At 37.3% G+C, this 14,648-nt stretch overlaps 1 protein-coding gene across 1 annotated transcript in view; it reads right to left on the reverse strand.

Moving 5' to 3' along the window:
* The window catches only part of CFAP61 (cilia and flagella associated protein 61), a 391,053-nt gene that overhangs the window by 106,788 nt on the left and 269,617 nt on the right, over positions 1-14,648 (reverse strand). Inside the window, exon 22 of the mRNA XM_049774327.1 lies at positions 3,420-3,594. Coding sequence (XP_049630284.1) covers positions 3,420-3,594 — 175 coding nt within the window. The remainder of the gene's footprint in view (positions 1-3,419; positions 3,595-14,648) is intronic.

Consider the following 14,648-nt stretch of genomic DNA (forward strand, 5'->3'; position numbering starts at 1 on the left):
CTTTTTTCTACAAAAATGTTTTATATAATTCACAGCTTTCATAATTATCAATAAAGCTATAGTATATTTCTATGATTAGTCTGGCTCCTAGTGTATCCTAACTTCCATCTTTGTATAGAAGCAGTTTCCTAGGAGGTATTGTCTTTGGTCCAGCAGGGACAGGGATTTACTAAAGGGGCCTTTTCAGTGTGTAGCAACAAGTCCACCACATATGAGTGGTAGTAATAGTAATTAACTCCTATCATGTCTGAAACCTTGTCCTGAGTTGGGTATGTAATATTTATCTCATTTAATTTTCAACACAAACTCATGGGAGAAAAAGGGTACAGAGAAATGCCCATTAATTTATATGTTGCCTTTGCTGCATTCTTGTTACAGTGCCAGAACTTAGTTGTTGGCCCCAAACAAGTCTAAAGCTGTGGTTAGCAACTACTGGTACATGGACGTAGGCCTTTCCACATAAATGTCCTGCTATTTCAATAAAGAATTGTTGCTACTAACCACAAGGAATGCAGGGTCATACAGATGAGCAGAGCAAAAGTGTTTCCATGCAATCCACATAAACAGCAATGTGCGCACAATATATTGTTTTTGTTATACTCAGTGGTCTGTAAGTGTAAAATGTTGAAAATACTGCTCTATAATATTAACTGTTTGATCCTTCTTAAAAGTTTGTTGGCCCTCAGGTTACAGAATCCCCTAAATCTATGAAGGCCCTTGAAGTGCTTAAAGAAAGATGACGATATAGTATAGCTAAACCACAGAGAGATACAAAATGAAAAATCACACCAAATTTGGATATAAATGTGAAAATAATTTTGGACAAGTTTCATACCTGGTCTCAAAGTCTGACTTCTGTTCCAGTCAAATCCTATTCCGTTTTACTAGTTAATTTAATTTTTTACCCTATAGAATCCAACTTTCCCCCCAAAATTCAGGTACAGTTGGTTTCATGTACAACTTCTTATCTTTCTAGTGACAAATTCTTTCGGATTACAGAAAAATATGAATACTTTCCAAAAATATTCTGAGGACATACCCTTGATTCTTTTATATTAATATCTTTATTTAAACACCTTGATTACAAATGTGATTGTAGTTGGGTTTCAGTCATGTAAAGCACATCCCCCTTCATCAGTGCAACATTCCCATCACCAATGTCCAAATTTCCCTCCTCCCCACCCCACTTCACCCTGTACTCTAGACAGGCTTTCTACTTCCCTCATTCATTCACATTGTTATGATAGTTCTCAGTGTAGTTATTTCTCTAACTACACTTATCACTCTTTGTTGTGAACTTCATGTTGTGAGCTGGACCTTCCAGCCCTCCTCTCTTTGTCTCTGAGGATTGTTGCAAAAGTGACTGTTATTTTTCTTAAAACCCATAGATGAGTGAGACTATTCTGCATCTATCTCTTCCCCTCTGACTTATTTCAGTCAGCATAATAGATTCCATGTATATCCATGTATAGAAAAATTTCATGACTTCATCTCTCCTGACAGCTGCATAATATTCCATTGTGTATATGTACCACAGTTTCTTTAGCCATTCATCTGTTGAAGGGCATCTTGGTTATTTCCAGAGTCTGGCTATTGTAAATAGCACAGCAATGAATATAGATGTGAGGAAGAGATTTTTATATTGTATTTTTGTGTTCCTAGGGTAGATCCCTAGGAGTGGTATAGCTGGATCATATGCACACCCTTGATTCTAAAAATTTGACAAGCAAAACATAAAACATACAGCAACTGACCAATATCAGTAGCTTTTTCTTTTATTTAAAAAAATGGCTTATTTTTGGGTCACAGTCGGCTGTATTCAAGAGTTAATCCTGGTGCTACACTTAGGAATCACTCCTGGCAGTCTCAGGGGACCATTTGGGATTCTGAGGATCAAACACAGTTTGGCCATGTGCAAGGCAAATGCCCTACATGCTGTACTATCTCTTCAGTCCTTAGTAGCTGTATTTTGAATTTTGATGAGTATAGGCCATAAAATCTTTTTGTTTGCTTTTTCCGGGATATACCTGGTGGTACTCATGGCTCTGTGCTCAGGGATCACTCCTGGCAGTATTCAGGGAACCACACACAGTATGAAAGACCAAACCAAGGTCAATAACATGTGTGGCAAGCACTTTAACTCCTCTACTCTCTAGTTCCCTAATCTATAAAATATTGATAAATTGAGTTCCAGAAGTACACTGAATGTCATTTGATAAACATTTTAATTTTTAAAATTTATTTTTTATTTATTTTGGTTTTGGGCCACACCCGATGGCACTTAGGGATTACTCCTGACTCTGTGCTCAGAAATCACTCCTGGCTCGGGGAACCATATGGGATGACAGAGATTGAAACACGGTATGTCCTGTATCAGCTGCATGCAAGGCAAATGCCCTACCATGGTGCTATCACTTCAGCCCCTAAACATTTTTATTTTAATGCAGTAAAATCTGTAAAATTAAAAAAATATATAGAGAATTGTTAAAAAATTAGCTACTATCTAATTATAACTCTTGCACCAAAATTCAGAAATCATATCTAATTTTAATTATATTTTAATTTAATTATACTAAGATTAAAATATATAGGGTGAACAAAATTTTTGAGTAAATTAATATACTTAATTTTACATTATGATCCATTTTGAGCATTCTTTGATGTTTATACCCCTAAAGAGAAGTAAAAAACTGGGTGAGAATACCACTTGCCATGGGTATTGATAAAATGCAACCAAATAACATACCCTCCCAGGACCATCTATGCAAAAGTCACATCCCAAATGTAATTTATGCTTCAAACTAAATCCTGTTCTTTACTAGTCAATTTCACTTTTAATTCAAGAAATAGAAAGGTAGAGGTGTGAGAGCACACTTTGAATTGGCAGAGGCATTTGACAAATGTTTTACTCTCTCATTAGACTCAAATAGTTGCATGCATCTCAAATGTGGATTTATGGGAAAGACTATTCAGGCAACACCAAGAAAGAGAATACTGAATTATGAAGAAAAGAATAGAGCCCTTTGCATTCAGACCTTTCCTTTTCTTCCCAGGTCTTTTGAGCCTCATAAAGGACACATATTTTCCATATAATTGCTAAACATGTTTACTTGTTAAATTATTCTTTAATTAGTTAATGATTTTAGTCATGCTTTGCTCTTTAGATATTCATTTTGTGTAATAAAATAATTATAGATAATTAAACTATCTCAAGCTTTTTTTCTTTCCCCCAGCAAATATGCTGGGTATCCAAAAATGACAACAAGTTGTAAATTAATCTGGAAAACAAAGCATGGCAGATGAATGATTTGGTTGGTATTAATTAGGCACTAATTATGTACTGGAACTAAATGAAGAATTAGACTCATTATAAAACTAAAATGCTATTCTGAAAAGATGCGCAGTTACAATATACTTACCTTCTGGGATGATGGAGTTGTTCCTTATCCAAGTCAATGCCTCAAAGCAATCTTCCTCATCGTTGAGAAGAAAGTGATTGTAAGGAACTATACCAGTATATCGCTGCTTACTGGGGTTTGCAATCTCCCTGTTTGTCAGATGTAAATTAATATCCACCCCTGAAGGGCAAGGAACCTGAGTAAGTTACAGAGAAATGCTTATATCAGTGACTTTGTAAAAAAAAAAGCATTGACTTTGTAATAAGTGGATTAATGTATTACATTAAAATAATATAACAATGTCCAGAGTGGGTATGCCTTTTGCTGTCCTTAGATATAATCATTTTTTAAACTGAAAACAAAAATAAACCAGTGAAATTACATAAAACAAATTCTCAGGAGTTCCTTCTAACTCTGGTACTAGATGATCAATTATTTCAAAACTTAGTGAATGCAAAACAATCATTTATTGAGGACACAGCTTCTGTGGGTCAAAATTTAGACAGGGCACAGTGGGGGACAGTTTCTCTCTGTTCCTCAAGGATGGATAATCTCAGTCCTTCCCTGCCCCAGATATGTTGGGTATTAAAAAGTGACAATGAATTGTCACCACAGGCCTAGCAGAATTGATGAGAACATTTAGATGTGACCTCTTCATGTATCTTAGCCTTCTTCACAGCACAGTGGTTGGATTGCTGGAGCTACCAGCAATCTTGAGAGAACAAACACAGACAGAAAGTTGTTTTCTGTTCTAAAATAGTCTCAGAAGTCAAGTAATGTCTTTCTACTTCATTCTGTTTTTGAAAGGTATCAAACTTCTCAGGATCAAGGGGCAGGAACCTGAAATCTAGCTCTTCCTACAGGAATGGCAAAGCTATGGGTGAACATAAGCAGTTATATGTGATATGACTACTTTTAGTAAAAATAAAACTCTGTGTAGGAGCAATTATATTGATATTCAAATGAACATCAGAGATATTCATATGTCTAGAAAATTGTGGAATGCTTTTTACTTATAAAAATTATATTCTTCTTTACTTTATCAAAGTAGTTCTGTCTCTCTCGTGCACCCTCCTGACAGACATTTTACATATATTCTCTCTATTTTGATGGATACTTGACTCTAAGGTAAGCAACAGTGAGACCACCACAGAGGACAATGGCTGCCATACTAGTCCTTGGTGTCAAGGACCCCAGGGCAAACTGGAGGCTCTTTAACCTGGCTGGAATGTCTGCCCATGACCTGGTTCCATACAGATTAGCACATGGATTTAGATTTCCTTTCTTAAAAAAATGTCAGAGACTCATGGTTTAAGTGACAAATGATTTTATTTTTTATATTTTGGTTCAAATTAAAATCAATTAGTGAAAGTCAAATAAAGTAACACAGAAACTACATAGTATACCTAAGACATCCCTTAACTCTTCTTTTTCTTTTACTGAAAAGGAGAGGCCAGCACTGAAAGACTTAAAGGCAAGTCAAGTTCATTATTAGAAGAACCATCCTACATATTCATGGTGTAAGGTCTGAGGTCTTGAGTTAGGGTCTACAAGTATGAAGCAAATAATTCACTTGTAGTCTAGACAAATAATGGGTGCAGAAAAAGTTATTTCTCCCTTGAAAGATTGAGGACAAGCCTTTTTATACAGGGTAGAGTTGAAGACAGACTGCTACTAGAACAGGATGTTGCTAAACCCCAATTATATCTAAGAAAAATCTTCATTATATCTTTCACTTAGAGAAAATGATATATTACTATGCTATGTTAAATTTAAAATAAGGCTCAATTTTTTAAAAATCTTTTATTTTGTTTTGGCGCCACACCTGGCGGTGCTCAGGGATTACTCCTGGCGCACTCAGAAATCTCTCCTGGCTCGGGGGACCATATGGTCCTGGGATCAAACCCTGGTCAGTCCTGGGTCAACCATGTGCAAGGCAAATGCCCTACCATTGTGCTACCACTCTGGCCTCCTAAAAAAAATAAACACCTTTTTTTTTTTTTCTGAAGCAATAGCACAGCAGTTTGGGCATTTGCCTTGTATATGGCCAACCAGGGTTTGATCTTTGGCATTTTATATGGATTTCCAAGTCAGCCAGGAGTGATTTCTGAGCACAGAGTCAGAAGTAACCCCTGAGCACTGCTGATTGTGGCCCCCCCAAACCAACAAAAACAAAAAGAGTCATTTTTTAGAGCTATATGTCCTTTCCCCCATGAAGAGGATGAAGTGTAATTATACTTAACAAAAAGGAACAAAGCAATGAGCACTGTCATTACTGCAACTAAAGTTGTGGCAGTAAAATTTTCACAGCAGCAATATAATAGTTTTGTTTGGAAATACCATACTAATGTTTTAGAATTACGATATTAAGTCATTAGTAGTAAGTAGTAAGTAGTAAGAAGTTTAGTGAGTGATTAAAAGGTTGTAATATTGAATACTGCAATTTAGAGGTTTGAAACACCAAAGTGGAACTGTTATGAGAATTGTAATACAAAATAAAATGAGTTTGCCAATTTTATCAATTTTCCAAGTCATGCTTTAATTAATCATGAAAAGATCAATGAGAAAATAGCAGATATAAAGAACAAATCAAAGGTATTAATTAAATGAGTTAATAAATTATTTCAAATAGTGGGTCTTTAAATCCTTTTTCAAAATATCTGCTTAATTTAGATCCATTATCTAAAACTTAAAAAATAAAGAGACAGAACAAAAATTAAGGCTCCAAATAAAGTGTTAGCTTATTATAATCCAAAAATGTAATTTAATTCTGATCATTTAAAACACTCTTGTGTATATTTGAGTGTATAGTTAACTCCAAACTTCTAAACTATAAACAGAGGGAATGATAATCTGCTAGGATAATGTATTTTTGTTTTGTTTTGTTTTTCGGCCACACCCAGTGATGCTCAGGGGTTACTCCTGGATATGTGCTCAGAAATCACTCCTGGCTTGGGGGACCATATGGGACAATGGAGAATAGAACCACAATCCGTACTAGGCTAGCCAAGCAAGGCAGATTTTTTATGCCCTGCGCCACCACTCTGGCCCAGGATAATGTACTTTTTTTTCTATTCTCACAATGGCATTTTATAGAATAGTTAAACTAATGTTAGAATTAAATGTTGCACTGGTGATGGGGAGTGTTCTTTACATGACTGAAACCCAACCACAATCATGTTTGTAATCAAGGTGTTAAAATAAAATATTAAAAATATTGAAAACAGTTCTTCTGAGGAAACTGAGGACCTGAAGGGAGCCCTGTCCTGTGCTTCTCTGTCTTTTCTGAATCCTTGAAGCTCTCCTCAGAGCCCTGGGAAGCGAACCCCCCCAAAACTGCATTCTGAAGTTACCCAGTGAGTGAGTGAGTGAGTAAGAAATAGCTGACTGTGGGGACTGCCAGGTGAAGTGCTGATTGCTTCGCCTGTGGAGTCTCTGCCCTGCTGTGCTTCTTCTGAGGAAACAAAGGACCTGAAGGGAGCCCTGTCCTGTGCATCTCTATTTTTTCTGAATTCTTGAAGCTCTCCTCAGAGCCCTGGGAAGCAAACCCGCAAAAAACTGAAGCTACCCAGTGAGCGAGTAAGAAATGGCTGACTTTACAAGCCCAGAAAGGAGAAGCCGCAGAACTTTGCTGGAACTCAGATGCCAGCACCCCTATCTGCCTGTCTTCTGTGCTGTGCTCCATTCTCAGCCTGATATCATTCTGTGTATGGCTCATCTGCAGATGGCTTGCTTCCCTGGAGCCTTCCCTGGAGGTGAGCTTACATGCCCAGAAAGGAGAAGCCACTGAACTCTGCTGGAACTCAGATGCCAGAACCCTATCTGCCTGTCTTCTGTGCTGTGCTCCATTTTTGACCTGATTTCATCCTGTGTGTGGCTCATCTGTGGATGGCTCACCTTCCCCGGAGGTGAGCTTACACGCCCAGAAAGGGGAAGCCACAGAACTCTGCTGGAATTCAGATGCCAACACCCCTACTGCCTATCTTCTGTGCTGTGCTCCATTTTCAGCCTGATTTTATCCTGTGTGTGGCTCATCTGCAGATGGCTTGCTTCCCTGAAGCCTTCCCTGGAGGTGAGTTTACAAGCCTAGAAAGGGTGGAGCCAGAGGAGCAGGACCACTCCACTTTGCTTCCCGGCCACACACATCATTTAGCCAATAAATACAACCACAACACGTAGAAAAACCCACAATACAAGTGTAACAATGGGGAAACAACACAGGCCAGCGCCAGACATAGAAAATGACGATGGCAACTCTGATGACTTGAACATGACTAGCCAACTAGTCAGTCTCTCAGATAAGGAGTTTAGAATCACAATATGGAAGATGTTCAAAGAAATCAAAGAAAGTATAGAAGAGAACACTAATAAGAATCAAGAGAATATGAAGATAGAATTCAGAAAACTCCAAACTAAAATTTCAGGTCAAATAACAGGACTGAAAAACTTAGTAGATGAATTGAAGAAAAACATGGTTGAGCTTTCCCATGGGTTAACAGCAGCTGAGGATAGAATTAGTACACTGGAAGATGAGATGAATAACAATCCCATACAGCAGAAGAAATTGGAAAAAATCCTTAAAGTAAATGATCAAACAATGGAAAAATTACTCAAAGAATGGGAACAGATGAAAATAGAAGTCTATGATAAGCTCAACAGAAACAACTTAAGAATCATTGGAGTCCAGAAACCCAGGAAGAAATCTCCAGGAAGAATCAACAGTCAAAAACATCATTAAAGAGAAACTACCAGAGCTAATGAATACATGCGATCAAATCCTGCATGCCCAAAGAGTACCAACTAAAAGAGACCCCAGAAAAAACACCCCAAGATACATCCTAGTCACAATGACAAATCCCACAGATAGAGACAGAATTCTGAAAGCAGCAAGATCAAAAAGAGAAATTACATTCAAGGGTACATCCTTGAGATTTCCTGCAGACTTATCCCCAGAAACACTCAAGGCCAGAAGGAAGTGGTGGGACATAGTGAAAAAGCTCAATGAAATAAATGCTCTGCATAGAATACTGCACCCAGCAAAACTCACTTTCAGGTTTGAAGGAACAATATATGGTTTCCCAGACAAACAACAGCTCAGAAACTTTACAGACACAAAACCATTCTTAAAAGAAAAACTGAACGGCCTACTTTAAGACAAGACTGACCAACAGACACACCAAACTTCAATATAAAGATGGCATTAACTCCCAGGACAATTCTTTCTCTCAATGTCAATGGACTAAATGTACCAGTTAAGAGACACAGAGTAGCTAAATGGATCAAAAAACTCAATCCAATCTTTTGCTACCTACAAGAAATGCACCTGAATTAGACTCAAAATAAAAGGCTGGAGGAAAATCATCCAAGCAAACAATACCCATAAAAAAGCTGGAGTGGCCATACTAATATCATATGATGCAAACTTTATGCTTAGAAAAGTTGTAAGGGGCAAAGATGGACATTTTGTATTAATCAAGGGATACATACAGCAGGAAGAAATCACTCTCCTAAACATATATGCACCGAATGAGGGGCCAGCAAAATATTTAATAAAATTGTTGACAAATCTGAAAAATAATATCAATAACAATACAATAATTGTGGGAGACCTCAAAATAGCATTGTCAACACTTGACAGGTCAACCAGACTGAAACCCAACAAGAATATACTAGACCTGAGGAGAGAAATGGAAGAAAGAGGCCTAGTAGACATATACAGGACACTCCACCCCCAGAAGCCCGGATACACATTCTTCTCTAATGTACATGAGACATTCTCCAGTATAGACTACATGCTAGCACATAAAACATACTCCATAACATCAAGAGGATAGAAATTTTGCAGACTACCTTCACTGACCACAAGGCCCTGAAATTATATGTAAACTACAAAGGGACAGAGAAGAAAAACTTTAATACCTGGAAGTTAAACAGCCTAATATTAAATAAAAAGTGGGTCAGAGATGAAATCAAAGAGAAAATCAAAACCTTCCTAGAAACAAATGACAATGGAGACACAAACTATCAGAACCTACGGGACAGAGCAAAAGCAGTAATGAGAGGAAAATTTATAGCTTTGCAAGCACACATCAGGAAAGAAGAAGGGGCATACCTGAATACCTTAATGACGCAACTCATAGAATTAGAAAGTACTCCACAAAAGGACCCAAAAATAAGGACACTGAAGGAAATAACAAAGCTGAGAGCAGAAATCAATGAAGTGGAAACTCGAAAAACAATCCAAAAGATCAACAAAAGCAGAAGTTGGTTCTTTGAAAAAATAAACAAGATTGATAGACCACTGGCAAAACTAACAAAGAGGGAGAGAGAGAAACTTGATAACTCGTATTAGGAATGAAAAAGGAGAGATCACTACTGATATGGTAGAGATCCAAAGGGTAATCAGAAACTACTTTGAGAAACTCTATGCCACTAAAAATGAAAACCTGGAAGATATGGATAAATATTTGAACTCTCATAATCTCCACAGTTGAATAAAGAGGATGTAGCATATCTAAACACACCCATCACTATTGAGGAAATTAATACAGTAATCAAATGTCTGCCCAAAAACAAAAGTCCAGGCCAGATGGATTTACTAATGAATTCTTTCAAAACTTTCAAGAGGAACTTCTACCAATCCTGGGAAGACTCTTTCATAAAATAAAAAAAAAAAACAGGAACACTTCCAAATAGCTTTTATGAAGCCAACATCACCTTGATACCTAAACCAGACAAAGATGCTACCAAAAATGAAAATTACAGACCAATATCGCTGATGAATGCAGATGCAAAGATCCTCAACAAAATCCTGGCAAATAGGATTCAAAGCCTCATTAAGAAGATCATCCACTATGATCAAGTAGGTTTCATCCCAGGAATGCAAGGCTGGTTTAACATCCGTAAATCTATCAACATAATACACAACATCAACAACAAGAAAAATAGAAATCACATGATCATATCAATAGACGCAGAGAAAGCATTTGACAAGGTCCAACACCCATTCTTAATAAAACTCTCAGCAAGATGGGAATGGAAGGAACCTTTCTCAATATAGTTAAGGCCATCTAACACAAGCCAGAGACAAATATTGTCCTCAGTGGAGAAAAACTGAAAGCCTTTCCTCTAAATTCTGGCACAAGACAAGGCTGTCCTCTCTCACCACTCCTATTCAACATAGCACTGGAAGTACTTGCTATAGCGATTAGGCAAGAAAAAGATATCAAGGGAATCCAGATAGGAAAGGAAGAAGTCAAGCTCTCGCTGTTTGCAGATGACATAATACTCTACCTAGAAAACCCTAAAGTCTGTATGAAAAAGCTTCTAGAAACAATAGTCTCATATAGCAAGGTGGCAGGCTACAAAATAAACACACAAAAATCAATGGCCTTTCTATACACCAATAGTAATAAGGAAGAAATATATATTAAGAAAACAACCCCATTCACAATAGTGCCACAAAGACTCAAATATCTTGGAATCAACTTAACTAAAAATGTGAAGGATCTATACAAGGAAAACTATAAAACTCTGTTCCAAGAAATAAGAGAGGACACGCGGAAATGGAAGCACATACCCTGCTCGTGGATTGGCAGGATTAACATCATTAAAATGGCAATCCTCCCCAAAGCATTGTACAGATTTAATGTGATCCCTCTAAAGATACCCATGACATTTTTCAAAGAAGTGGATCAGGCAACTTTTGAAATTCATTTGGAACAGTAAACACCCTAGAATAGCTAAAGCGATCATTGAGAAAAAGAATATGGGAGGAATTACTTTCCTCAACTTTAAACTGTACTACAAAGCAATAGTTATCAAAACAACATGGTATTCGAATAAAGACAGGCCTCAGATCAGTGGGATAGGCTTGAATATTCAGAAAATGTTCTCCAGACATACAATCACCTAATTTTTGATAAAGGAACAGGAAATCCTAAATGGAGCAAAGAAAGCCTCTTCAACAAGTGGTGTTGCCACAACTGGATAGCCACTTGCAAAAAATTGAACTTAGATCCCAAGCTAACATCATGAACAAAGGTAAAATCCAAATGGATAAAAGAACTTGATATTAGACCCAAAACTATAAGATATGTAGAACATGTAGGTAAAACACTCCAGGACATTGAGACTAAAGACATCTTCAAAGAGGAATCTGCAGTCTCCAAGCAAGTGAAAGTAGAGATTAACAGATGCGAATATATTAAACTGAGAAGCTTCTGCACCTCAAAAGAAATAGTGCCCAGGATACAAGAGCCCCCCAATGAGAGGGAGAAACTATTCACCCAAAACCCACCAGACAAGGGGCTAATCTCCAAAATATACAAGGCACTGACAGAAATTTACAATAAAAAACATCTAATCCCATCAAAAAATGGGGAGAAGAAATGGACAGAAACTTTGACAAAGAAGAAATACAAATGGCCAAAAGACACATGAAAAATGCTCTACATCACTAATCATCAGGGAGATGCAAATCAAAACAACAATGAGGTACCACCTCACACCCCAGAGATTGGCACACATCACAAAGAATGAGAACAAGCAGTGTTGGCGGGGATGTGGAGAGAAAGGAACTCTTATCCACTGCTGGTGGGAATGCCATCTAGTTCAACCTTTATGGAAAGCAATGTGGAGATTCCTCCAAAAACTGGAAATTGAGCTCCCATACGATCCATCTATTCCACTCCTAGGAATATACCCTAGGAACATAAAAATACAATTTTAAAAAATCCCTTCCTTACACCTATATTCATTGCAGCACTATTTACCATAGCAAGACTCTAGAAACAGCTAAGATACCCTTCAACAGATGAATGGCTAAAGAAACTGTGGTACATATACACAATGGAATATTATGCAGCTGTCTGGAGAGATGAAGTCATGAAATTTTCCTATCCATGGATGTACATGGAATCTATTATGCTGAGTGAAATAAGTCAGAGAGAGAGAGAGAAAGAGAGAGAGAGAGATGCAAAATGGTCTCACTCATCTATGGGTTTGAAGAAAAATGAAAGACATTCTTTCAATAATAACTTTCAGACACAAAAGAGAAAAGAGAAAAGAGCTGGAAGTTACAGCTCACCTCATGAAGCTCACCACAAACAGGGATGAGTTTAGTTAGAGAAATAACTACGTTTTGAACTATCCTAATAATGAGAATGTACGAGTGAAATAGAAAGCCTGTCTAGAGTAACAGGCGGGGGTTGGGTAGGAAAGTGGGAGATTTGGGACATTGGTGGTGGGAATGTTGCACTGATGATGGATGTTGTTCTTTACATGACTAAAACCCAAACACAATCATGTATGTAATAAAGTTGTTTAAATGAAAAATATTAGGGGCCGGCGAGGTGGCGCTAGAGGTAAGGTGTCTGCCTTGGAAGCGCTAGCCAAGGAAAGATCACGACTGCGGTTCGATCCCCCGGTGTCCCATATGGTCCCCCCAAGCCAGGGGCAATTTCTGAGCACTTAGCCAGGAGTAACCCCTGAGCATCAAACGGGTGTGGCCCGAAAAACCAAAAAAAAAAAAAAAGAAATAAAAATATTAATATTAAATATTTCTTTGATCAGTTCATTAAATATCAAAACATATTCATGTATCTTAAAATAAGCACGATGTAAAATTTTATTAGAATTATCCAGCTCCAATTTGTCATTCATCTTACTATAGTTTGATTTATACAAATTTAACTGGTATGTTTAGAACTATTTTTAACTGTTCCATGATACAAAGTACAGAAAAGTCAAATAGGTTCATAAGGAATGTAAAAAATAAAAATCTGCCTATTTATCAGAGGCAAAACCTTTTAACTTTTAAAAGAATTTTAACTTTTAAAAAGATTTAACCTGTGTGTGTTTCTGAAACAAAAAACTAAAAATACATAGAAGATAACAAAAATATCCAAAGCAACTAACTTATTCAACAGTTTAATAGAATTAAATAAGTTTTAAAGGATCTATGAGAAAAATCCATATTATATCAAATTTGAGAAAAAAATAAAATTTAATAGGAAATTATAGGTATATTAAATGAAGAAACAACATCAGTGCAGGCTATCCAAGTCAGAGAGCTTTCTGCCATAGACTAAATTATTAGAAGGCTAACAGATAATTTTTCAAATTCTTCACCACAAGATCAGGATTGTACAGAGCCATTGATTGGTGGGAGTTCTTTGGTCATTCTGCTCCCTTGAATAATAGCATCAATGCAATATCTTATTTCTATTCCTTTCAAAGTAACAGCCTCCTGAGTTACATGCTTGGCTGAAAAACTATTTCTCACCTCATGACTTAAATGTGATCAAGAGATATTACATTTAAGCAGGAATCTTTGGTTGAGGCAACCTGAAAAATCATTAAGAGGCTCTAATTATCCCTACTTCCTGCTTCTAGCAATTGGAATGGGTAGAACTATGGCAGCCACTTCAAGATGCTGAGGATGGAAGTCACAAATAAAGACAGAAATGGAGACAGACAGACAGAAATGGAGAAAAATGTTCCTGGTGACACCAAGGTACTTCTAAGAGTCTCTTATCAGACCTGAGTTGCTATGCCTAAGATACTCTTGATGAGAGAACGGGGGAAAAACTAAAAACTATCTTTGAATGGCTTATATTGTTAAGCCATGCCATTAACAATAAGTCCCGGAAGTTCTTGTTATAAAGACATATGTGTGCATTTTGTCATCTTGTGGCATGTATGTGTATGTGTATAAGTCAGGTAGATTTTTTTTTTTTTTGGTTTGCGTGTGGGAGGGTACTTACACCTAGTGGTGCCAGGGTTTACTCCTGGATGCAGTCAGGAATTATTCCTGGCCAGACTTGAGAAACTGGTGGTGCTGAGATCAAATCTGGATCAGCCTTGTGCAAGGGAAGTGCCCTGTTCACTCTACTCACTCTGGCCTTAGGTAAAGACATTTTAAAGCCATCAACTGAACACCAACGGAAAAGATGGAAGGAAATAGAGAGAGGACAAACAGGGAAAGAGGAAGACGGAAAAAAAAAAAAGAGAGAGATAGGCAGTGGACCTTGCTCTGGAACAGACCAATTGGGTTCAAACTTTATTTGCCACTTTATCTTCAAATGACATTTGAGCTTAGATTTACCACTCCTCCATTGACTAATCTATAAAAAGGGGATGAAAAGACATAGATCATGCAGAGTGAATGCAAGAACTTAGTTACTTTAACTCATCCTCTGCCAAGTGTTCCTACCTAGAGGCTCCACGAGTGGCATACTTGCTGCCTCC

The sequence above is a fragment of the Suncus etruscus genome, chromosome 6 (genome assembly GCF_024139225.1).
Source record: "Suncus etruscus isolate mSunEtr1 chromosome 6, mSunEtr1.pri.cur, whole genome shotgun sequence".
In the NCBI taxonomy this organism is placed as follows: domain Eukaryota; kingdom Metazoa; phylum Chordata; class Mammalia; order Eulipotyphla; family Soricidae; genus Suncus; species Suncus etruscus.